The sequence below is a fragment of the Lissotriton vulgaris genome, chromosome 6 (genome assembly GCF_964263255.1).
Source record: "Lissotriton vulgaris chromosome 6, aLisVul1.2, whole genome shotgun sequence".
In the NCBI taxonomy this organism is placed as follows: Eukaryota; Metazoa; Chordata; class Amphibia; order Caudata; family Salamandridae; genus Lissotriton; species Lissotriton vulgaris.
This window is the reverse complement of record NC_141694.1, coordinates 1,073,411,961-1,073,438,311: the sequence shown is the minus strand read 5'-3', so window position 1 is coordinate 1,073,438,311 and position 26,351 is coordinate 1,073,411,961. Positions and strand designations below refer to the sequence as shown.

Here is a 26,351-nt window from a genome sequence, read left to right as displayed (position 1 = left end):
CATGTCTTGCCCTAAATAGCACGTTCAATTGCATACACAATAACACAATTTCTTTGAGCAATCTCAGAATCCATTTGCATCGTGCTGCCTGGCTATTGATACACTCAACCACGGTCATGTTATCAGACCAAAACACCACAGAGTGATCTCTGAATCCCTCAGGCCAAGTTTTCAGGGCCACCAGAATGGGAAAAAGTTCAAGAAAGGCAATGTTACTTGTCAGCCCACACTCTTGCCACCATAACGGCCATTTTTGAGCCGACCATTGTGTGCCGAATATGGCACCAAAACCAATGCTCCCAGCCGAATCTGTCCACAGCCCCAGCTCTTCGGAGGACACCGCCGGTTTATTCCAGACAATTCGACCATTGAACTCCGCCAGAAATGCCAACCAAATGCGCATGTCCTGGCGAACCTCTGCCGATAGTCTCGTGCGATGATGACCCTCCTTCATGCCGACCATGGCCTGAGCGATCGAGCGGGAAAAAGGGCGGGCCATCGGCATTACTCTCAGGGCAAAATTCAGCTGGCCCACCAATTGTTGTAATTGATGCAGTCTGACTTTAGACTCATTAATACACTTTTCCAGGGAAGCCCTGAATCTTAACACCTTTTCACTTGGTAATCGAAAACAACCTTCCTCTGAATCGAGCTCGATCCCCAGGAACTCGAGGCAAGTCGAGGGACCCACAGTCTTACCTGGTGCCAGTGGCACACCAAAATGCTTCATTAAGACACAGAATTCATTCAAAGCCTGTCCACATTCTGGATCCCCGGCCGCCCCCAGAAACAAAAAGTCATCGAGATAATGCATGACATGCTGAAAACCCGTCCTCTTTGTGAAGACCCATTGCAGAAAACAACTGAACTTTTCAAAATAGGCACAAGATATAGAGCATCCCATTGGCATACATCTATCCATGTAATAGTGACCCTGAAACATGAAACCAAGGAGACGCTGATCGTCTGGGTGTACCGGGAGCAACCGGAACGCTGACTCAATATCTGATTTTGCCATCAGCGCCCCGGGCCCTAGGCGATTCAACATGGCGACGGCCTCATCGAAGGATGCGTACCGCACCGAACACACTTCCGGGTCTATCGCATCATTCACGGAAAGACCACGTGGGGCTGATAAATTATGTATTAACCTAAACTCACCCGGGTCCTTCTTAGGGACCACCCCCAAAGGGGAACAAACAAAGTTAGAACATGGTGGCTCATCAAATGGACCGGCGACTCGACCTCGAGTAACCTCCTTCCCAATCTTCTCCTGTACCACGGTTGTATGTTGCAAAACCGACAGTTGGTTTTTACATTTTGCTACACCCTGAAAATCCCCCACTGGGATGCGGAAACCATATGAAAACCCGTTCCGCAACACCCCAGCGGAAACATGATCCGGGTACTCGCTGAGCCAAGGAATCATTGCCATGGTATCAATCGGAGTAGGTAAAGGCGCCCCTCGGACTATTTCAGACCTGCTTGGCGCCTCCCCTACCACCGTTATCACCCGTTTTGGCTCTGCACATGGACTCAGGATGGGATGGCTGCCCACACCCTCCGCATTCATGTCTAAACTTGCATGACCCCTGGGGCCTCGTACATTTACCCCTGTTAAAGTTCCAACAAATCCCCCTTTTACCTGCGTTGCCGTTCGGCTTCGAGTGGTAGTCATTACCTGTACTCGATCGAAAGGGTGTCCCAGCATATTGGCGAGAGGATTCGCCCCCGCTACTCCCTACCAATGGTAACTTCAACATACCAGTACTCTCCATTTTTGACCATGAAACAGAATCGTAACAATCCCAAGTCAGGTTCTTGTCGTGTTCTTTCGCTTTTCTAAAAATATTATCGTAACAAAACCACTGATTGCCCCCATACGATACAGAATATTCCATAATCCGTGACTGATAAATAGGCAATTCTGACAGCAACTCGGGCCTACGTTCACCCATGATAGCGGTAAAAATTCCCCATGCCCTGCCCCAATTGCCAATGTTTTCGTCAACCTTAAAGGCGGCCATCTTTGCGCGCCAAACACTCGGATGCATGAGCTCCTTTTGGCTCTTAACATGCTCCATTTCATAATGATCAGTAAGCAACGAGAACATGTTTACATACTCATCTGCCCACATCTTTTCCTTAATAGCCAAAGGAACATGCTGACCCAATTTTTCCCTTCGTGAGGGTGCAGACTCATCCCTCGCAATCGGCAATGGCCGCTTACCTGAACCGGAAGCTGCGTCTGCCGCTGGACCTGCTCCTGTCGATTTTCCACCCGCCGGAGACGGCGTGATAACTGGCGATGGTGCCTTCACCGCCTCCCTATTTTCACGCAGTTGCTTCATCAACACCCGTGCGTCGTCAGCCGTGGCGCCCTCGCCGTCTTTCCCCAACCACGCTGCCAATTGTGCTGCCAACTCAGGCGGCATATCTTCCCCGGACACGGGGGTGACCACCACGGGAATCGGATTCCCCTCTGTCGGCACCGGAGTTGGCCTTTCGAGTGGGGTATCGGGAACCGGGGTGTCTCCCCCCGCTGCCCCCTGTCTGGGCCTCTTGCCCTTCCCTCCTGGAGCGGCTCCTGCCAACGGTCGTTTCGGTCCCCCTTCCCCGTCTCTAGCCGCCATCTGCCTCTTTAGATCAGTTACCTCCTTCATGAGCATACGGAGCATCTGGTCGGTAGTAACTCGCTTTCCAACTTTCTTAGGCATTCTCGGACAGAGTATTTGCAAGACAAAAAGAAAAATTACCACGCTCAAAATTGGCTCTTCATTCCGTCTCGAGCTCACGTGTAGCGAGGAGGTGCAGCTTCAGAGCACAGGAACAAGAGGATGCTTTCTTGGCTTGTTGCTCCTTTTATCCGTCTTCAGGGCGGGCGTCAACCCGCCCCTGCCTGCCTCAAAGGGCGTGGCCGGCCGCGTCAGTGTCTAGGCCAGCCCACTCCAGGGCGGGAAAAAGCGCGCCCCGGCTACGCCGCTTCGGGCATACCAGCCGAGGCTCGCCTCCCGCCCAAGATGGCTTCCCGGGGGGATCGTGGTACTCCGCCATACGTTTGGGGGGACCGAATGGTCGCCCCTTTCCACTTACCAGCTTTATTGTGTCACTCTGAGGGCCATTTTCAAACTCACTTTATCTCCCATATTTGCTGGCCTCTGTAATTATGCCACTGTCAGCATCTGTCAGCACGGTGCACACTGTGGGCGGAATATTTGATAAAAATCTCTCCTCGCTGTAAGAAATGACACCATAAAGAGTCTTATACCTTTGCCATCTTTGCAGTGCACTGCCCCTGTTATACCTCCTGCACAAAATGTACCTTAATATTCACTCTGATATGATTTCCTGTTTTGATTACTGTAATATAATGGGATCTCCTAGAGTCTCCCAATAGTATAGATGTCCAAAGAACACAAAATTATACATTCAGCTAATCTTTAGTCTGTGCTACTTAGCTCACATCCCACAGACAGAAAATAATTGTCTGAAAACGCATCATAGAAAGAAAGAACACGGTTTAAGACTCTCTGCTTTCCAGTGATTTATCGCCACAGTCTAGAATTCTTTTTTAAAGTGTCAGGAGCCACTCTGGCTCATATTTCCAACTGTTTAAAATATCCAGGCAAATTTAAAAGATTTGCTGGCATATCCCTTCATGTACAAGGCTCATCACTAAGGTATACCTTTCCACCCATCTGAGATTTGAAAGACACTTCATCAAGTCTTGCATGGGACTGACTGCCTGCCTCTTCAGTTTTGCCCAATGGTCAGCCCTCTTCCTTGTACACACACATCCTGTTCCTCTGATCTATCCACATTACTGCTTGATTAGATGTCAAGGACCAACTGGTTTCATACCCCAATCCACCGGTGTAATCCTAATCAGCTTACTCCTTGACATCACAGCCATATCAGCTATATCCCCACATAACTTGCTTAAGAGTATTCTTTTATATATGTGTGTGTTCATTGTTTCAGTTACAATATCTGAAGTCTCCAGTACTGTGTTATACATATTGTTTATGTATTTAATAAAAGTAAAGTCAACAAATGCAAAGGAGAATGTGTTTCATCAAAGCGAGTTATGATTTTGGTCCTTTCACTTTTGTAGTTTATTGATTAGTTCAGTGTACTTTTTTTTGTAAACAAATGTTATTGTATTTTCATAGAAAGTATACATCTGTAGACGGGGCACGATGCTGTGCCATCATACATAGTGAATGAACAGTGCCTCAGTACTCATGCATTTGTATTGAAAGCATATAGAAATATTCAGATATGATACTTCGATGTTGAGTTACGACAGCCCATCTTCTCACAAAATATGCCCCTCCCTGTCCCCCCCCCACCGTCTCTCATCAGCATTCCATTCCAACATAGTAACACTCCCCCCGCCCCTTTGGTCATGCCATGGTCTGCTCCAATTTCCGTGTGTCGTGTGTGTGCCAGCATCTCGACAGGAGTTGGTCCATGCTATCCCATGTGCCATCTGAAGCTCCTGTGGAGTCTCATCTCTCTATGCCTCCTGTATACGATCCCCATGAGGAAATCCAACCCGTAATGTGGGTGCTATTGCTAGAGTGTACTTGGCATCTCAGCTGGTGATATGGGTCGTGGTTCTGCAACCCATCTACTAATGTTTCCCAAGCCCTGGGTACTTCGAGTGAGCCATAGTGTCACGGAGCCTCACTACACTCTCATATGCAGCCATCTTACCAATTCCCTTTTCCAAACCATCACCCCGGGCCCCCTCAGGTCCTTTCAGTTTCTGGCTATTTCTCTGTTTGCAATGATTAAAGCCAAATTGTGAAACTTGCTTGTGGCCTTGGTTTTTGCAGTGTGCTATACCCAGCACTAAAGACAGTATCAGGGGGTTCACAGGACCTCCCTCTCTGTGACTTCGGCTAGGACTTCAGTATTATTCTCCCAGTAATCTGCTAACCTTGGGCCCGAAAACGTGTAAAATAACAGCTCCCATTTCCCTGCATAACTCTGGCACTTGACTTCCTCCACTGCAAAGAATCAGTGCAGCAACCAGGATCCAGGAGCAGAGCGGCTTTCCTTCAGAGGAACATGCACATCACACCAGGCTCAGCGGCTGATCAGCGCTCCTCTGGGGGACAACAGAGGCTTGCCCTGTTGAAACGAGTACTCTCTGTGACCGTTTGGATATAGGGGCCGGGAAACATCATTTACTACGAAGGCATCACCACGCATAACGTTTACCACGGTACACTTACCACGCAAACGTTTTTTCAACTCGGGTGCCTTCCACGACCGTCTTTACCACGTTCTGCGTGGGTTGGGGGAAGACGTGGTATTCCTTCCAGTCGTTCTGCATGGGGTTGGGGGGTTGGGGGGAAGGGGTTTGGGGGGCTGGGGGGGTCTCCCCCCCAAAAATAACAAGCAGGTTACTTTAAAAAAAAACGAACATAATTTTAGAAGAAAAAGGAAAGAGCCTCCCCCAAAGACGTGCCGTGTACGTCAAAAAAGCAGTCCTTTTTAGGTCTCGGCATCGAGACCTATTGTCATGGAGTTCGCTCTGAAGGGAGCTAGAGCTGTGAACGCGCCGACCAGGGTCTGTGAACGCGCTTATGCAGGCCGGCGGAAGGCAGGCACACACACACGCACGCGCAGTCTCTCACACACACACACACACACACACGCAGACACACTCACACACGTGCAGACACACGCGCGCAGACACACACACACATGTGCCAAGCCCCCCAAGCCCCACTTACCGCATCAGCCGCCACTCCTGACTTCTGCTGCCACCAGTCTCTGGGCCATCCACTCCATGGGCGCGGGCTTCTCGCAAAGACGGAAGTCCCGCCCCACGACAGCCGTGAGCTTGCACATCCCGAAACCGGAAGTTCGGGAGTGTGCACGCTTACGGCTTGTTTTTTTTTGTGATCGCGCTAGGCATAGCACCATACGTGCAGGGATTCCCACCCACGAGAAGCAATTATTTCTGAAAGGAGTCACAAAACGCTGTTTCACTGTGGCTGTTTGTCAGTCCTGCTTGTGTGAGTGAACTCCACACCAAGTGATGCAGATGCTGTCAGCTGGCCGCCGCAAACCAACAGAAGAAGCCTGAGTGAGGACTGAGCAATCGTATTTATTCCTAGACATTTAATACAGTTTTGAACCATATTTCACAGTTTATCTTCTGTGCGGTATAGTCTGCGTGGTTGTCCGGTTGCTTGAGAAAATTATTTCTGGAGTTGCCCAGCGTCCAATGGTTGTTTATTCTGAAGGCCTGTGTGGTCTCGGTTTTTACCATCATTAAACTTGGGTTGCTCTCGGAATACATAGAGATGGAGCTTTCCGTTCTGCCTTTCAGGTGAACTGGGCGCCTTGTGTGACTGTTTATCATCATGTCTTCTATCAATAAATGCATCGTACACTTCCCGACATATCTGTTTTTTCATCTTGTCACCTTGTGGCAAACTGCCTGGTACCAGTGATGCTGATGTGCTGTGTCCTGAGTGCGATACAAGTATGATGCACGAAGATCAGGCTGCCCTTTTGCATGATGGAGTAACCTCGACATTTGCCTCAATATGTCAGAACCCTTCAGCCACAATAGGGACCGAGGCAGGAGGAAATACTCTATAAAGTAGCAGCACCAACAATACTGTTGCGAGAATGTAGTAAGTAGTAAGCTAAGAACTGGTCAGTATTTAGAGCCTGATTCACAAAAATAAACTTACACTTTTGTGTTAGTTTAAGATTTTTTTCAATTCACAAAGAAATTTTACAAGTAGTATCTTTAGGACTGCCTATCTTTGTCTGTCCCGAGTCTCGCCACGGGAGCAGAGACTCAGCAATCGTAAATATACCACTGGTAAAATTATTTTGTGAATTGCAATAAAGCGTAAACTTGCACAAAAGTGTACGTTTAGCCAAGTAGAGGGTGTAAACAGACTTAAAATGCCCCTGCTTAACACAGGATGTCCACCACATCTCTCCATATAAGAGCTTGGAAAATGTATTTATTTATTTACTTTATATTTATTTATTCGTAGAGCAAGAACAACAAACTAATTTGTTGCTAGGCACCAGGATCAATAAAAAATGTGTTAGCCTATAACAGGTACCACTAAAAAGAAATTCGGGAAGCAGTATGCTACTGCTACTGAGAAATGTAGCTAGTACATTTTCAAACAAAACTGTTTTGTTTTTCCCCCCTAAATTATAGCAGAGCATTTTTTCCTTAGAAGTGCTTAAGCAAAGAGTTTCAAGTCGTTTGGCCTTGAACTGCACATCTTTGGTATCCCTTGCATTGGAGTTTTGATCTAGGAACAAGTAGGATGGATGGACTTCTTGATCATGCATTCAAAAACTAGACATGTTGATTTAAAGATGATACGATTATGCACTGGTAACCAGGCCACTGAGTTCAGCTCTTCCAAAATATGGGTATACAATAGCAGGCTCATCTCTGTTAGGACAATATACAGGTACCAAACTAAGCAGAAGAGATCACCCTTTGGACCTTAAGCTTCCAGTGTATTGATAAATCATCAGCCATTGGGGGGGGGTAGGGTGGAGGGGGGGATAACGGCAAACTGAAGTATTAGCTACTGATCGATCCTAAGGGCAGTCATTACACTGTAGGCAGACTCATCCTGAGTTGTATCAACCAGTTCATCATTCAATTCAATTCATCTTTATTTCGGTCTAGAAAACCATAAAAGATATACAATAACAAGTCACACATCATAATAAAAAGACAGCTCCTTTCCCGAGGTGCCACTAGACCATTTGCATAAGTATTACAATTCATATTTTAAATACAGGACCTTTCTCTCTCTCAAACAAAACCCAAAATAAATAGGGTTAAAATAGTTAAGCTATCTCCTACCACAAAAGTGTTCTTACATGAGGGCCCCTATAATTTTGCCCCATAAAGAGATGTCGATTGTGCAGTGCACTTCAAGTCCCTGAGTACAGTGGAAAGGGTATATTGGTGATATTCACAGCTGGTCAGACATAATCTCCCTATTCCTGAGTCTTAGCTGGTCCAGTTGTGTTCTGCTGAACTCGTGGCTGGTTTCCATTTTATCCAATACACCAGCCAGTGGCTGTTTATAAAACCCGATTTACTCCCTGCATAATTTCGCAGCCCAGCCATTCTACTTTTTCAGCTGTTCCTGTTTGTCTGCATACAAACTATTGCAGAAATATTATCTTCCAAAGGGAAGTGTAGAGGGGCTATCATTGGGATTATTACATAATCTTGCAAATTAAATGTTGTATCGCTCGTAGATTTTGAATAAATACGGGAAAAATGGTTGACCCAAGGTTTTGCATCTAAAAAGAGGTCCTTGCTACATCTTGCCGCTTTATTACCTTTAGATATCAATCGTCAGAAACCAGCATGGTCTTTGGCTGCACTGATCAATTCAGTCCAGATATTGTCATCCCAATTTTTCTTACTTTGTACTAATAATCTCTTTTCTCCCTTAAGGCCACAACATTTTTAGTTTTTGTAGCAGAAATAAGTTATTTTTTTGCCTCACGGCACTCTTTATTATACCATGGATTATCTAAATTACTTGCTTCGATTTTCCCCCTTTTACTTTCTTTTGGAATCCTACTCAAAATAGGTTTCAGTGCATCTACCGATGCACAGTGTATATTTATAATTGGGAACTCTGTAGCAGGCAGATCAACATATGGATAAATAATATCTGTAAAAATAGAATACATCTGCTTTCTAGTTTTGTCATTTCCCACTATAGATGGACATTTTAGGGCTCTACAATTATTACTTAATAATGGTTCAATGACACTACAGTTAGTATCTCACTTGTTCAAAGAAGGTTATTGAAATAAATGAGCCGCTAGTGCCACATATCAGGGATAATGATCACTCAGTTCTGACCTCAACAACCAAGTCAAGTAAAATTGGCCAGAAGCCGATAGATACCAATATATAGTCAATCGTGCTCTTATAATAGCCCCTATTAAATGCGGCAGCATTCGGACTATCAGAAGGTAGTCGACCATTACAAGCTCCGAGTCCATGTCCTGTCACCAATCTTATCAGTCGCGCAATGGCAGCTGTACAGGGTACTACCGGGCTACTTTCCAGGGGGGGGATAATTTTTGCCATATATTCCTCTTCGAAGATACTTTCAAATCCCAAGACTGGTTCAAATTTATGATTAAAGTTGACCCCCACGATTACCATTGCCCTTGGTTCAATTGAACTCAGAAATTGTCAAGCTGTTCTATCGCCAAAGATTCCTTACTAACTGGACTCGGTCCGTTATAAATATTTATTATGTATAATTAAGATTGATCCTGTGTTAGAATCTTCACTCCAACTAGGTCCTGTGATGGAAAATCCAACTGAATTACATGGATACATAGGGTAATTCTTACTCAAATAACAAGACCTCCTAAGGACCTACCTCTAACCGAGGGTATGGCATTGACACTATGTGTTTTAAACCCAACTGTATGGGGAATTTCCAAAGCCCAGGTTTCTTGTAAAAGACATATTTCACTTTGTCCAATATCTTCCTGCCATTCTGCATCCCTTAAATTCCTTTTCAGCCCGTTATATTCCAAGATGTTAATCGTATTTCTAATTGCCTTCCCTCCCTGATTTGCTGATTGAGTGCAATTCCCATCTGATTCCTTGTTTCCGAAACGTCAAGACTATTATTAACAGGATCAAAAGAACCCATTCCATTATTATGTGATGGCTGATTCGCCCCAGCTATGCCCACACACTTGTCAGACAAGGGCACTAATGGTACATCTAAGATTCCGTGGGACATGGCTGTGTCCTGTTCCGTTATCAAACATAGCCAATCCTGGTCACCAATCCTCAGCTGAGGTCCTCCTACAGTCCTATTCAAAGTACTCAAGTCAGTATCTTCCTTAATCTTGACTGCAGTTAACTGGCCATCTTGAACATCAATTGGAAGATTAAATGCAGGAGCATGATAATCATCGGAAAAGTATAATTAATGTTCTAATAGAGATAGTTGTCAGTCTTGAGCGTTTAAATCTGATAAAACCTGAAACCTATGAAACAAAGGAGTAGGGCCAGGACCCAAATGAAGGCTTGTAAAAAAACCAAAGGGAGTGCACAGATACTAGTACTTTGGGTAAAGGTTAACTCGCAAAAACTGAGTAAACAACGGACCATCTGTGGCCTGCGAAAATCGATCACAATGCAGTCACCATCAATACTCTTAAGGGATTGGCCAACCCACCGATCTCTGCTGACCATTAAGATCTCTTTTATAGCAGAGGGGTGGAATCTTTTATATTTAGTTAACCAGTCCTCGGTTTTGTTACGTAAATCAACCCACTACTCCCTCTGATCCTCCCTGAAGGCCCGGACACCAGCCAAAACGAAAACATAGGGACATGTAGCTGGAGATTGACTCAACACATCGGTATTGGGCTTGAAACAATTATTCCTTAAACTGTCTACAGTATTATCAAAGTACTTGGTATGGTGCCTGGAACTAAGCATTCAGAATGAGTATTGTGCGAGCCCAAACATTTCGTTTTAGAACCCATGGATACTTCATGTGTTTTTCCTTTCATGGTGCTATGGCTCAACATAGGAAGTTTCTTAACTTTACCATCTAAACTTTGTGAGTTTGTAGCTGGATTAACATCTTCTGCTGTTTTCAAGCCCTCCCCCTCAATAACATCAGATTGTTGGATCATATTACTACCACTTAAACTATTAATAACAGTATCCAGGCGATCCAATGTTTCCCATTAGAGGGAAAAAGAAATTCCGATCAGTTCTTGAATACAAGCTAGCGCAGTTCCCAAAGCAGATTCTCAACAGTAGCAATAGTAGCAATTGTATTGCCCTCAACAATATCAAGTCTTGGTAAAAGAAGAGAAGAAACCACATCAGTCTGTGTAGCAACAGAATTTGTCTTTGATACTGCATGGTCATTTGCACAATTAGCAGATTGGGATCCGCATATTTTCCTTGTTTTTTGAGCGCCAGCACCCCGTTTTCGTTTTACTAATGGCTCTATCGCCTTCTTTGCATCAGAAGATTTGGAAACCTGTGTTCTCTTAGCTATACATGATGCTTCTGGGGCCGCAACTAAAGGTGAATCCAGAACCGGCTCAGGGGAAATCAATGGCACATTTGAAGGTGTTGCGGGCAAACACGTTTGTGCAGAATCTCCAAAATTGGAGTTAGGAATGCCCAATGATGAACGTCTCTGTAATTTGGATGGGTATAAGGAAAGGCGACATTCCGCTATTTCAATCTCATGAGTCAATAATGACTCCACCCTGACAATGAATGCATCGAGGCTACCAGTTACTCCTTCGCGCGCGGTCATGGTGTTCATGGTGTGACTTTGATAACAACTAATTTTTGCAAAAAACTCACCATGCAACACAAATGCTATTTCTTTATATTAAGAATATGCAACAGTACCTGCACACTGCAGCTTATATCATTAGCGATACCCAAATGTCAGAAGGGGGGCCCAGCCTCTTCCGGGCTATGACGGGCTCAGTTGAACCCGCCCTTGGCCCTGGCTTTTTCAGCGCCTTGGTGGTGGTGTCGCACTCCTCCATCCTGGGAGAGTGCTGTATCTTGGGGCTTGGAGTCAAAAAACAGGCAGCAGTTAATTAATACTTAACTGTCTAAGGGTGACATGGTCCAGGTAAGCAATATGTGTCTATTGCAGACAGAGAATATGAGAGCACGATGTCCTTAGCTCTTCTGCAATAGACCTACATTTCCTCTTCACAAATAAACTGTATTTCCTCACAATAGCCATTGTACAGAATTGTTTCTTTCACTTTGCCTCTTCAATGGATGCCATTTTTAGGTCTCGCTAGACCTATTGCTACCAAGTTCCTTTTCAAGCGACCTAGATCTGGCCACGAGCGCCGATTACACCTCGTGAACGCGCACGCCCAGCCCCCAGAGCCGTGCACATCTCCGATCTCAGTCAGCCATGCCTCTCTCAGTTCCGTGCACACACACACACTCTGCATACACACACACTCTGCATACACACACACTGCATACACACACGCAGGCACACACACTGCATACACACACCCTCACCCCCCCCCACCCACCCACGGGCTCACGCGCACACACACACAGTCACACACGCGCATCCACACACTCGAAGTGCCCATCTCCTGTCTCGCTAGCCTGATGCACCAAAAACACAGTATTTACACGTCCCCCCCTACTCACCGGGCTGACTCAGGAGTCCCCCGCTGCTCTCGAGGCCGGTCTTTCCTCCTCAGGTGTGCAGGGTTAGCGGCTCAGGCTCGGCAACAGCAGGCGACGCAGAAGGTGATGACGAGCTCCCTAGACGTCCGATGTGCATGCTCACGGCACATGGAAACGCGCACAGCGTGACTTGCTCCCGTACAGCTGAGGTGCATGCTCACGTACAGCTGAGGTGCATGCTCACGTCGTTATCCTTCGCTTGGTTTAGTAACGGGATCCGCTGGCGCAGGTCCGAATTGGGAGGATGGTTCGCTTCACGTTGGCCGTTCTGAGTAGCGAGCTGTGGAAGGTAATACTTCAAGTTGTGGGAGAGTCGATTCAGGCTTGTTTAATGTTGTAAAAGGGGTTCTCAAAAGTGCTACCCAGCTTTGCTTGTTGGCTACAAGCTTGCGTGCATGTGCGCGTGAACACGCGGCCATCTGCTTTGCTTTTCCTGCCTTTCCTGTGCTTTCTAGTTTGTACCTGTGGCTGCTGCGTTTTACAGCGCAAACAGAATGGAATCTTTGTACATCATTCTTATCTCCGTAAGAAACTTGTTTAAACAGCACCCATATGTGAAAGTTCATCAAAGCAAGATTTAAACTTTCTCTCTATGATAACGATCTTTACAAGGGGGCAACATTTCACTTTATTGTGCCACTTCAAACTCCCATTCAAACACATCTACTAACTATTGAGACGTTTCACACCACTCCAGACTTGGCGTTTCACACCACTACAGACTTGCTAGCGGCTTCAGTGGTTGTCTTTCAGAAGCAAGGTGTTGATGCATTTCAAACGCATTCGGCTGGGAAGCAACTTTGTCCTTTCAGCCAAGGCGGTGTCGGCAGCCTATGTCTGGAAATCAGTAGTTTAAATAAAAAATGTATATTTACATACCACTTTTTATAATCTGTTCAACCAGATGCCAACGGTTATGATTTTTTTTCAAACAGCATGGAGAAGCACCTTTATTTATTCTTTCGTTTCTGGTCTCCTCACTCAACGTCTCCAGCTGCCTTCCCTTTCCCCCTCCTTCGCGGCCCTCTCTGTCTCCAGTCACCAAGGTGTCTCCCGTTTTCTCTGTAGTCTGTGTTCCTTCGTTTTCCCCTTCCCACACTAGTGCTTTTTTTTCCATTTATCCGGTTTGCCCGGTTCCTTTATTATTATTCTTTGCAAAAGTAAAAAGTATTGTTTTAAGGTATGGAGATTTTACTCTATCGTAAAGCTTTGCGGAATACTTTTTTGATGCATTAATGTCTAAATCTGTTTATTAATTTTTCAGAAGTGCTATATTTTGGGTGTGGGCCAGAAAGGTCCATGTGGCAACCAATGTAGCGCTTTTTTTTTCTTCTTTTGTCTGAGGGCAGAGCGAGCTTTGTTGCATGGGAGCTGGAACTCCTGGATAATCGGAGTGTTGGCTCAGTAAAGTTAGCATAGCTATAAATATTGCTCTCCCCAACATAACTTGTTTTTTACTTTCATGCAAGAAGGGTGTCCAACGAGGGTTGGGATCCATGACACCTTTTAAGGATAACCACTATGTAAATCAATAGCATTTATATCAATTAAATGCATATTTCTCATATGTGTATGGCTTGTTGAATTAGCGTGGCCGCGCTGGACTCCCACGCAGTTTCTCTCACCCCTCCTGCAGCATCTCCCTCATTGACTCGAACCGCTTCGTCTTTCCCCTCATTAGCAGCCTTGTTCTTTGACCGGCTGTGACGAATGGTTTGTCACACGTGCACAGCGCCCATGGGGTCGCTGCACCTTCCTGCAGGAGCTCACACTCTTATAAAACGGTCCATGCCGTCCCACGTAAACTTCAGTGCTCATTGCTTTTCACCGTAGAATGGCAGATTTAATTTTGTGAGTGTTTTTGTGCGTGTCGTGTTTACTGCAGGCGCTTTCCAAGAGTTAGGCCATTTTTAGACCCCTCGGGGACTCGTATGCAAAATGTAGGGTGTCAGAGCTGCTCCTCCACCCTGAGCAAACTGCGTCAACCATCTGCGAGATGAATGAGTGTTGCACCCTGCTAGTGTGAAAGCTTCCGAATGCCCTGGAAGTTGGTGACTGTTGCTGCTCCTGCACTGTCGCCGTGTACACTGTCACAACAGACAATAACAGTTTATTTCAGGAAGTGCTCACGCATTCACCACCTTTGAACAGCTCAACTCACGACAGACTCACTTTAGATGATGATTGTGACAAAACATGGTAGAGTTCTATGCCAGGCTTCACCTCAGGGACAGTTTGTGTGCTCCTCTGCAGTTCTGGTTTTGGTCTTTCCTCGCCATCTGCTGCTTGCCCATTCACATCCCTGCCCCCCCCTTCTCTATCTTACTCTTCCAACCAAATGCTTTTTTCCACCATTTGCTTACATCCCCAACACCCAGCTCCTCCATCGCTGCTTCCTCTGAGCCTCTTCCCACTGCAAACAAAACAAGCATTGGAATAGCCCACCAGGTCTCGCTTTTGGGACCTTCTAAGTATTTTCTGATGGAGAGTCATTTTTTAGACCCCCCCTCTATTCTTTCTCACCCTCTCTCTCTCTTGCTCCTTCTCCCACTCCCATTCCCTCTTCCCGCCCCTCCTTCCCTCACTCTCACGCTCTCTTCCTTCTCTCTTTCTCTCTTTCTTTCTTTCTCCCCCTCTCTCCTCCCTCCCTCCCCTCTCTCTCTCTTTCTCTCCCTCCTTCTTACCTCCCCTCTCTCCACCCTCTCTTGCCCCTTCCTTCTCTCTCTCTTGCTCCCTCTCCCCTTCCCTCTTCCCTCCCTCCATCTCTCGGCCCTTCTTTCTCTCTCTCTCCCTCTTCCCTCCCTCTCCTCTCTCTCTCTCCCCTTCCTTCTCGCTCTCACCCTCTTGCATCCCATCCCTACCTCACTCTCCCTCCCCCTTCCTTCTCTTTCTCTCTCCCTCCCTCACCCTTCTCCCTTACCTTCGCTCTGTCTCTCGTATATTCAGTGCTTTTCAGGTACATTTGCAAAATATACTTTTGTGACCTCTGTCACATGAAACTAGGGTGATTCTTCTCTTGTAGTTGCATACTTGATCTAACACGGTTGTTTTCTGTAGTGAGAAGATAAGAGCGCACGTTCCGCGAATGTCTGAGCTGGGTTCCGGGTCTTCCCGGCTGTGATTGGTTGTAAGGTGGAACACAAACAGAGGCAGAAGTTACACAGTGATGTTTCCCATATGCCGTTAAATGAGAAGGGGATGTTGATGAATAAACACGTTACAAATCTGCCCCACTCCACGCAAATATTCGACAAACACATCGTTTAAATACATAGGGTAAACTTGGGGAGATACTAAAAAAATACACTATTAGGTAGAACTGAGGCGCCCGCACGCTTCAGTGATCAATGCTCTTCACCTTACTCCTTCTAAGGATAAAGAGGTAAGGAGGACAGAAGAAAGGTTACTCAATAGGGGAGAAATTAAGACTGCAATTAACACTTTAGAAGCCAGCGGCATAACGAGAGAGCCTTGTTTTAAGGCATGCGTTGTGCCCTGGACTCTCCCTCCTAACAAATCGACTCCCAGCCTCACTTTCTCTATCTTCTCTGTCTCCCCTTGCCCTGACACACTCTGCACCCTCACACACTCTGCACCCTCACACACTCTGCACCCTCACACACACTGCACCCTCACACACACTGCACCCTCACACACACACTGCACCCTCACACACACTCTGCACACTCACACACACTCTGCACCCTCACACTCTGCACCCTCACACTCTGCACCCTCACACAGTCTGCAATGGAACATACACTCCAAATAATACCACTCAGTGCCACATAATTACACGGCACACAATTACACTCTACTGAATACAACATAACCTCCCCATAATACCACTCAGTGCCACATAATTATATGCAACATAATTACACTGCACTCAATGCTAACAAACACTCCAAATACCACTCAGTGCTAGATAATTAGACGCCACAAAATTACACTCTACTGAATACAACATACACTCCCCATATTACCACTCAGTGCCACATAATTACACGCCACATAATTACACTCTTCTCATGCAACATAAATACACTTTATCTATCGCCCTCACTCTATCTATCTATCTATCTATCTATCTATCTATCTATCTATCTATCTATCTATCTATCTATCTATCTATCCATATATCTATCAGTCGTCCTCACTCTATCTATCACCGTAACTAGTGTATTGGACTGCCTGATAAGCTACTCGCCATATCATTTCCCAGGAATCTTAATTTATTTAATAGGCTGCAGGCAGGACGGGATGTGCATGAATCAATTAATTACTTAAGAACATGGCAGCATTCATCTCTGGTTAAACTTTTGGCGGAGCAGGATATAATCTACTTTGCTGTTGTCACCTCTTTGCCACTTTGCCATTCTCTGAGAACTTGTAATCTTTGTGATTTACATAACTATCTGCAGGCAGGACGAACGTACATTAGGCATTTATTAATTATACAAATAAACATGGCAGTCAATCGTATCTGGTAACACTTCTGGCCGAGCGGGTAATACTAACGGCTACTAAAGTAAGAGCAAAGGACTACGCGCCTTAGCCACTGATTACGACCCTGTCCTTCGGCGGCATCTAACGCGGCTTTCACTCGGAAAGTAAAACCAAAGTTCCCGCCATGCTGTGCTGCCATCAGGAAACCGTGCACACTTGGCAAGGAGCCAGGACTGGGACCAGGTAGGACTGTTTCTTTATACTATCACACCCAGCTTGTGCTGTTCTTTTTTTATTCGGGTGGGGGGTGGGCAGTGGGCTTGTTTGTGGTTATTTAGACTTAAAAATGTATTCATAATGTCAGTCGCGTTGTCATGCTGCGTGCATGCGAAGTCCGGCAAGCCGCATCCAGATCTATCTCTATCTATCTCTATCTGTCTGTCTGTCTGTCTGTCTGTCTGTCTATCTGTCTGTCTATCGCCCTCACTCTATCTATCTATCTATCTATCTATCTATCTATCTATCTATCTATCTATCTATCTATCTATCTATCTGTCTGTCTATCTGTCTATCGCCCTCACTCTATCTATCTATCTATCTATCTATCTATCTATCTATCTATCTATCTATCTATCTATCTATCTATCTATCGCACTCACTCTATCTATCTATCGCACTCACTCTATCTATCTATCGCACTCACTCTATCTATCTATCTATCGCATCACCACAGCATCACTCAGCACCACCACAGCATCACTCAGGGGCACCACAACATCACTATACGCTACCAAAGCATCACTGAAAGCCACAGCATCACTTGTCGCCACCACATCATTCAGCGCCACCACAGCATCAATCTGTGCAACCATTCAACAACAACTGGTTCAAATATGTTCTCTCAATGTTTCAAGCTTTATTACAAATGTCACAAAAATTAGAAGCCATTGTTATGTGTAATATCACATCTAAGTCACGTAAATACAACACATATTGCATTACAAATGCTATAGGTGTCATATTTGCGAAAATTAAAACTATTGGCATTGTAAATGACAACGCTATTAATTTCGGTATTTTCAAAACCAACACATAAATAAAAAATGTGTCATTTACAATACCAATAGCTCAAACTTTCCTAAGGCGAGACCTATTGCATTGCAAATGCTTGTTTTATTTTGGTATACGTGTTTTGACGCTTGTTTCCATGGAGGATGGAAGTAAGGGCTCGTAGAGAAAGACGTGCAGGTAAGACGTTTCTACGCGTAGTAAAATCCTACGTTGTAAATACCAGCGTGGTAAAGCCACTTGCGATGTAAAATTTGTGTGGTAAAGCCATGCGTGGTAATTGAAATCGTGGTATAATCATATATTCATAGGGGCCATGCTAGCAAGAACACCCCTCAACGCAGGATGCCAAAGCTGCTCCTCAGGGCAACCTTCATCCTTGCTGCTGTGGATCCCAGTGCTTGTGGGGAGCCACTAACCCCCACTGCCTGTTGCATACTGCCACCCCTCACCCCCCACCGGTAGTCTAGGGCCCCCAGCTGTGCCTGGGCGCAGGCCTGCAATGGCATGTAGTAGGACGCAGATTCGCTCCCCCGCATCCAGGGGAGTTCTCACCAGGCAAGGAGGCAGACATGCAAGCTCCCAGACAAGGCTCCAGTATGGCTCCCCAGGTAGGCACTGCAGTCTGGTGTCCTAATTTTCCCAACTTCTTCGTCGTGACCCCACCTCCGCAGTCACTCACCTGGCTCCTCTCCTCACCGCCGGAGTCCCGAGCAGCGGAGGGTCCCTGCAGCCCGTGTATGGCTATCCCTGGTCCTGGCAGGCAAAGTGCCAGAGTCCCTTGCACCCTGAGGGCCACTCCGCCCACTAAGAACCTTCAGACGGTACGCTGCAGCTCGGGTCCGGAGCTCTAAGCGGCCTTCAGTGATTCATGGCTGCCATTTTGTCAGCGCCACCTCGCTGAATCTGTGACAGGTTGGGAAATTTCTCCCCCCACCGTCGTAGTCTGCTCCAAACAAGTTGGAGTGTGCAGCAGCGTCTGGGGGACTCTGTGGTAGGTTTGGGGCCCCCTTTGTTTTAGGATAGTGGCAGGATTTTGTTGGATGGCAGATCACCGGGCGGGAGCTCAGAAATCTGAGACTCACAGCATTGGCGTTCAAACATGCAAAAGCAAGCACTATCCATGGTTGTGTTTCTGCAACTTACTTTTGGTTACCGATTCTGTGCATTTGTTTTTTCTCTCTGCTCCAGTTTTTGTCTGGGGTGTCCTTACTTGACTATGTGGCTAAACCATTCTCCTGAAAGAAGATTTTACTATAAAGCTCAATGCCACTCCTCTCTGTAAGTCTTGCCAACATTTGTGTTGATGTTTGCTGTGCTTCTTTGGCACTATTCGCCATTAGCACTAGGAATGATTTCTTTAGCAAGAACTACTCCCCCCCCCCCCCATTTCCTCTTTTAAAATTGAAAATACTTTCTTTTAAATAGTTAGAACGTTTTCTAACTATGCTTGCCTTTGCTCTTTCTCTAACTGTACGTTTTATCATAGATTTATTTTCTCTGCACTCTGTATCATCCGACACATGCCTGATGCTATTTCATTCTTTTAAGTGTTCTTGTTAAAATACCATGAAGTCATGTGATTGTTTTGTATTACTGATGGATCTATTTGAAACTAACAAAGGGATAGCCTCACCAGGTCTGCATTCTACTCATTGATTAAAATACGCTTTATATTTGTCATTTTTCTGTAGAGGGAAGGATCGAGCTAGGTCTTCTTCTGTAAAGGGTCTTGACCATCTTAGGTTAGGCGAGTTCCCTTTGTAATGAAGAGGGTGATCAGTTCGGTGAGTCTGTGCTCCCTCGGACAGGAGTAGCATTTGGTTTTTGATGAATTTGTAATTTTAGAGGTACAGGATGGAACTAAAACATCCTTGTTTTGCTGCAGTGGCACTGGGTTCTGGTTTAGGGAAGCAGATGACATTGCTTGACAAGATAAATGATCTCTTGAACTTGGTTTGGGAGTGTAGACTAACATTGTAGAATAAGTAAGTGGTAGTTTTAATGAGTGTCTTCCTGCTAGAGTGGGTTGTCTGCAAAACTGATTGAGCAATTCTAAGGATGCTGAACGTGGAATGAAGAACAGGTAGCGGATAGCATAATGTTGTCTCTGCAGTTATTCCTCTATCAACCAACAAGGTTTGGGATGCATTTCTAGGGAACTTCTAACAGCTGGTAAGGGATGTCTTCGTTTTAGATGGTAGTGGTGTAAATTTTCCCTGGGTCATGCTCCTCCGTGGCACTTCACTCGTGCCTCCCCCCCCCCCTTATAGCTTAGGACAGCAAATAAGAGTGTTGTAGGTGCCACGCATGTCACAGAATTTTCAGGGGCACTCAAAAAACTGATACATGCCCCATTTCTTCACCTGTGCAGAAGTCCAGAAGGCGATCTGATGTGACCCTTTGAAAGTTTGAATGGAAGAGCTTATTAATTATCAGTAGGACCTGCCTGACTGTATCTTAAGTTCCTCTACTATCACTGCCATCACGATGCAGAACAGTAAACCTAGTGGGAGATAAGATCATTTGAGCTACTTCTCAATTTGTACAGGTGTGAAGCACTCCTCCCGTTTGCCCTTTAAAAGTCTTTCTGCTTTAACTGGAGGCTGACTTGCCACGTGCATTTGATGTAACACACTTTTGTATGTGAATATTGTACTACCACGCTGAGAATTCTGTACCTTCTTCGTACTACGAATCACAGCTCGGTTTTTTCTTGATATACATTTATGACCACATTTGAAAGTAATAAAGTAATGTTCTGCAACCCTTTTAGAAGTAAATAGAGCCAAGTGCTGTGTGCATCATGGAATATGGTGGTGTCTTAGCTTTCTTAAGCATTGTGTTGCTATTCCTACTCTTTTAGTCTCTCACCTACTGCCCAACACTTAAAAGTAATAATAATATATAATACATGAGATTCTGTAATCCCTGTATAAATGCACGTCTTGAATTTCTTTATAATCGCGACTGGTGAGGCATCTAGTCGCCGATTATAAAGAAAAGACATCAGAACTCGACTATTATATGTTATTACAGTCGAGTTCTGACGTCACAATGCCTGCTGCCAGCAACCCACGTGAAAGGCAAGTTAGGTCAAACAGCATAATTGAAGCAGCTGTTTAAAGCATCTAAAGCAGAACCTCGCTTTTCTTTCTCCTGCTCTATTTTAATAGCTTACAGTGACAAGCAGAGATCAAATGTTTATTTTTTACACTCATTATATAGAGAAAAGAATCTTTCTGAATGTTTCTACACATTCCGAGCTTCTAATGCTTCTTTTTTTCAAAATACACTGAAATATTGAACTGGTTCAAACATCGGTTTAAAACAAATATCTAACAGGTTTTTGATGTTTGATTTTGCACTAGAGGTTTTATTTTTATTCTTCATGTTTGCAGATATGCTCACTCTTTCATAAGAAAGAGTTACACACAAAGGTTTTAAGTGATTTGCGGGAAAGGGGATGGTGTGACCATGTATTATATGGGATAAAGCCCCTCCTGGAATTTATAAGGATATTGCAAGTCACCTCGGAGTTCCATAGCCTTATAAAGCAACTCAGACGAAGGTTATGGAGCTTATCTGTGACTTGCAATATCCTTAGAATGTACAGCAGGGGGTACTTTATCCCCTATATCTTCATTATATAGTATTTATTATCAAGGACTGGAACTGTAACATTCTGTAGATGAAGCAATAAGTACCATTACCATCGTAATTAATAATATCGATGTCAAATGGTGAAAAACTGAGCCACTGTGTGATAGTTGCATCTGTGACTTTCAAGTTACGCACAGATTTCAGGAACACATACTTAAGCTCTTGTGCAACGTGGCTGGTTGTCCAATGCTACACTTCAGATGTGAAAGTGAAAAATGCTTTGGTAGAATGGGCTGAATTCTTTTAACTTGTATTCAACTCAGTTATCTGATACTACTTTAGTAGGATAATAAGTGTTTTGACAAAATGTCAGACGCAGGTCCTTGTATTAAATAACTGGACATCTGTGCAGAGCCAGACTGGAAACCAAAACCTGCCCTGGCAAAGTGCTCGCCCCCCCCCCTCCCAGAGAGGGGGTGGGGGGGAGGGAGGTGGCGGTGCCACCGAGCTATGCTGCAAAAACGTCCCCGGCCCCCACCCGTGCGGCACACCGGGGGATTGCCCGGTGCCCACTACGGCCAGTCCGGCCCTGCATCTGTGTGAAAGAATAAGGTAGTAAGTAATGTTATTTATATATGGTGTGCCACCTCTTGGCTCCTCTCTGATACCAACACAACATGTCTAGCTTGTTAATGCTTCATCTTCCTACAACCTGTCAGCCAGCTTTACTGAGATTGCTTTATTTTGTAGGAAGTGTACGTTGGGAAGGAGACGCTGTGCACCATTGACGGACTCCATTTTAACAGCACATACAATGCACGAGTCAAAGCTTACAATTCGTCTGGAGTGGGGCCTTACAGCAAGACCGTCGTTCTACAGACTTCAGATGGTGAGTGCTGCCATCAAATAACACTGCAACCTAGCTTGGAGGGTGTCATGCGAGCAAGCCTAGGATAGGTGCCGAGGCATCTCCAAGTTTCGTGGATCCCGTGCTCATAACAGAAACCATACCAGCGTTTTCTTTGTGTTATTCAGTCATTTAATTGTCTTTATTTTGGTATGAAGGGAATTTCGGCTCAGAGAGAGTTTTGGAAAGATGAACATTAGCATTTGATGATAATAAATGTTTTATTTGGCACAGAAATACCATAAAAACATACAATAGGACAATAAATACAGAATATAAAAAACTGAAAAAAACATCCAATAAAAAAACAGATAAATAAAACATCCAATAAAAACAGGCAATAAAAGATCAGAATTACATTAGTTAAAAAACAGTGAGCGGATCTCAAGCACAAAGCACATTTTAAAAACATGCCCACACAGAACATTTCAACCAGAACAGCACTTGTACATACAAACAAGCGTTGGCAAAGGTTGAGGGGCAGAGCACTGCAGTTGAACTAAAATGTAAAACAAAATCAAAAGTTAAAAAATGCTATGAGGCAGCCAGCGTTGACTGCATCATTGTGGGTTTTTATTTTTACTTTCAGCCATTCTGCACCGCAATTATACAACATTGCCAAAAAAGCACATTGACAAAGCCAATTGAGACAGTGGCGTAGGAAGGGGGTGAAGTGGGTGCTGGCCGCCCCTGGTGTCATCACTGAGGGGGGTGACTAGATGGCAAAAAGTATGTGTTTTAAACACATATTTTTGCCATTTTGTCAAGCCGGGGGTGACAAGAAATCACTGAGGGGGTGACAAAATGGCAACATATGTGTTTTAAACACATATTTTTGCCATTTTGTCAAGCCGTGAGGTGACAAGAAATTTTCCGCACCAGGTACCACCTGACCCTGCTACACCACTGAATTGAGATCCCATAGGTAAGACCTAATAGCTTTGCCAATGATTGTTACTTTACATGCTGTGGTAAAAGATATATCCAGAAGGCAGCAAATAAGAGTGACAAGGAAGCCAACAAATGGAAAACAATAGGTGGCTACAAGCCCCTTATTGTATACAATATCTCTCACAAGTGGGAGCGCTGTTGTGGGAGAGACCTAAGAATGATATGAGACAGAGCTGCTGTGTGGACTTTTGTCCCAAGTGACACATTTAAGAATCTTGCTTTTTAGCCACCATGCCCCGCATCCCACTTTTCATTCACCCGGTCATGTTGACTTTAGCTTCTCTCTCCCCTCCTCCTGCCGTATAAGTTGTAAATTCCCCGCTCCCCTCGTTTTATCCATGTTTCCCTGCTCCTAGCCCGCCTGTGTCCCGCTTTTAAGTCACTGCATCCGCTTTCCATTCACCGGGTGTCCACATTGTGTTGTCTTTAGCTCCCCTCCCTCTGACCACCTTCTAACTCCTGGGCAGCTTGAGAATGAAGGTGACATCACGGCGCACACTCTCTGGTGCTTTACCATTCAGCGCGTCCGTGCCTCAAGCAAGCTGAACAATGGAGGCGACATCATGACGCGCACTCCCTGCTGCTTTGCCGTGAAGCTCATCCGTGCTTGAGGCAAGTCGACATCACTGAATGTCTGCATTTGTTTTGGGTAAGCCTCCGCACTCGAAACTAAAACACATACGTAAAAGACTTTCGTAGAAATTGCCGCATGCCAAACATCTAAAGCGTGGATTGCTGCCACTGCTACAAAAGTCAGTAAATAAAACAAGCATTGGAAATGCATTAGGTCTCGCATTAGGAAAGTTTGAGCTATTGGTATTGTAAATGACACTTTTTCTATTTATGTGTTGGTTTTGAAAGTAGCAAAATTAATAGCTTTGTCAGTTACACTGTCAATAGTTTTAACTTTTGCAAATGTGACACCTATAGCATTTGTAATGCAATGTGTGTTGTATTTACGTGACTTGGATGTATTGATATTACAAATAACAATGGCTTTTAATTTTGTAAATAATTAATACTTAAATAAAAGTTATTGTAATTTATAATGGCAATAGCTTAAACGTTTGTAAATAACTTTTGTGAAGATTATGTTCAGTGTATTTTATTGTGACGACAATCCAAGAACATTGCATTTGCACCTACACACTCAGAGCCACACACATGTAGATGTGGTGGTGGTGGATCTGGGGGATATGGTGGTGGTGGATGTGGTGGTGGTGGTGGATGTGGTGGTGGTGGTGGATGTGGTGGTGATGGTGGTGGATGTGGGGGTGGATGTGGTGGTGGATGTGGGGGTGGTGGTGGATGTGGTGGTGGAGGTAGTGGTGGTGGAGGTGGTGGTGGTGGATGTGGTGGTGGTGGTGGAGGTGGTCGATGTGGTGTTGATGTGGTGGATGTGGTGGTGGTGGATGTGGTGGTTGTGGATGTGGTGAAAGTGGTGGTGGATGTGGTGGTGGTGGGTGTGGTGGATGCGGTGGTGGATGCAGTGGTGGATGTGGTGGTGCTGGATGAGGTGGTGGATGAGGTGGTGGTGTATGCGGTGGTGGATGTGGTGTATGCAGTGGTGGATGTGGTGTATGCGGTGGTGGATGTGGTGGTGGTGGTGGATGTGGTGGTGGTGGTGGATGTGGTGGTGGTGGTGGATGTGGTGGTGGTGGATGTGGTGGTGGTGGTGGATGTGGTGGTGGTGGTGGTGGTGGTGGATGTGGTGGTGGTGGTGGATGCGGTGGTGGTGGATGCGGTAGAAGTGGTGTATGTGGTGGTGGATGTGGTGGTGGATGCGGTGGTGGTGGATGCGGTAGAAGTGGTGTATGTGGTGGTGGATGTGGTGGTGGATGTCATGGTGGATGTGAAGGTGATGGATGTGATGGTGGATGTGGTGGATGTGGTGGTGGATGTGATGGTGGATGTGGTGGTGGATGTGGTGGTGATGGTGGATGTGGTGGTGGTGGTGGTGGATGTGGTGGTGGTGGATGTGGTGGTTGTGGTGGTTGTGGTGGATGCATTGGTGGATGAGGTGGTGGATGAGGTGGTGGATGAGGTGGTGGATGAGCTGGTGGATGCGGTGGTGGTGGATGTAGTGGTGGATGCGGTGGTGGTGGATGCAGTGGTGGTGGATGCGGTGGTGGTGGATGCGGTGGTGGTGGATGTGGTGGTGGTGGATGTGGGGGTGCTGGATGCAGTGGATGTGGTGGTGGAAGTGGTGGATGCAGAAGATGTGGTGGTGGAAGTGGTGGATGTGGTGGTGGATGCGGTGGATGTGGTGGTGGTGGATGCGGTGGTGAAGTGGTGGTGGATGTGGTGGTGGTGGATGTGGTGGTGGATGTGGTGGTGGTGGATGTGGTGGTGGATGTGGTGGTGGTGGATGTGGTGGTGGATGTGGCGGTGAATGTGGCGGTGGATGTCATGGTGGATGTGATGGTGGATGTGATGGTGGATGTGGTGGTGGATGTGGTGGTGGTGGTGGATTTGATGGTGGATGTGATGGTGGATGTGGTGGTGATGGTGAATGTGGTGGTGGATGTGTTGGTGGTGGTGGATGTGGTGGATGCAGCGGTGGTGGTGGTAGTGGTGGATGGGGTGGTGGTTGTAGTGGATGTGGTGGTGGGTGTGGTGGGGGTGTGTGTGGTGGTGGTGGATGCGGTGGTGGCTGTGGCGGTGGATGTCATGGTGGATGTGGAGGTGATGGTGGATGTGTTGGTGGATGTGGTGGTGGTGGTGGTGGATGTGATGGTGGATGTGGTGTTGATGGTGGATGTGGTGGTGGATGCGGTAGTGGTGGATGTGGTGGATGGGGTGGTGGTTGTGGTGGATGGGGTGGTGGTTGTAGTGGATGGGGTGGTGGTTGTAGTGGATGGGGAGGTGGTTGTAGTGGATGTGGTGGTGGAGGTAGTGGTGGTGGTGGTGGATGTAGTGGTGGTGGTGGATGCGGTGGTGGTGGATGTGGTGGTGGCTGTGGCGGTGGATGTCATGGTGGATGTGGAGGTGATGGTGGATGTGTTGGTGGATGTGGTGGTGGTGGTGGATGTGGTGGTGGGTGTGGTGGTGGTGGATGGGGTGGTGGTTGTAGTGGATGTGGTGGTGGGTGTGGTGGTGGTGGTGGAT

General features: G+C 45.9%; 1 protein-coding gene across 2 annotated transcripts in view; it reads left to right on the top strand.

Moving 5' to 3' along the window:
- Positions 1 to 26,351, top strand: part of TRIM67 (tripartite motif containing 67) — a 526,294-nt gene that overhangs the window by 451,915 nt on the left and 48,028 nt on the right. For both annotated transcript variants that reach the window (XM_086925344.1, XM_086925343.1), the window contains exon 7: positions 22,136 to 22,274. In XM_086925344.1, coding sequence (XP_086781470.1) covers positions 22,136 to 22,274 — 139 coding nt within the window. The remainder of the gene's footprint in view (positions 1 to 22,135; positions 22,275 to 26,351) is intronic.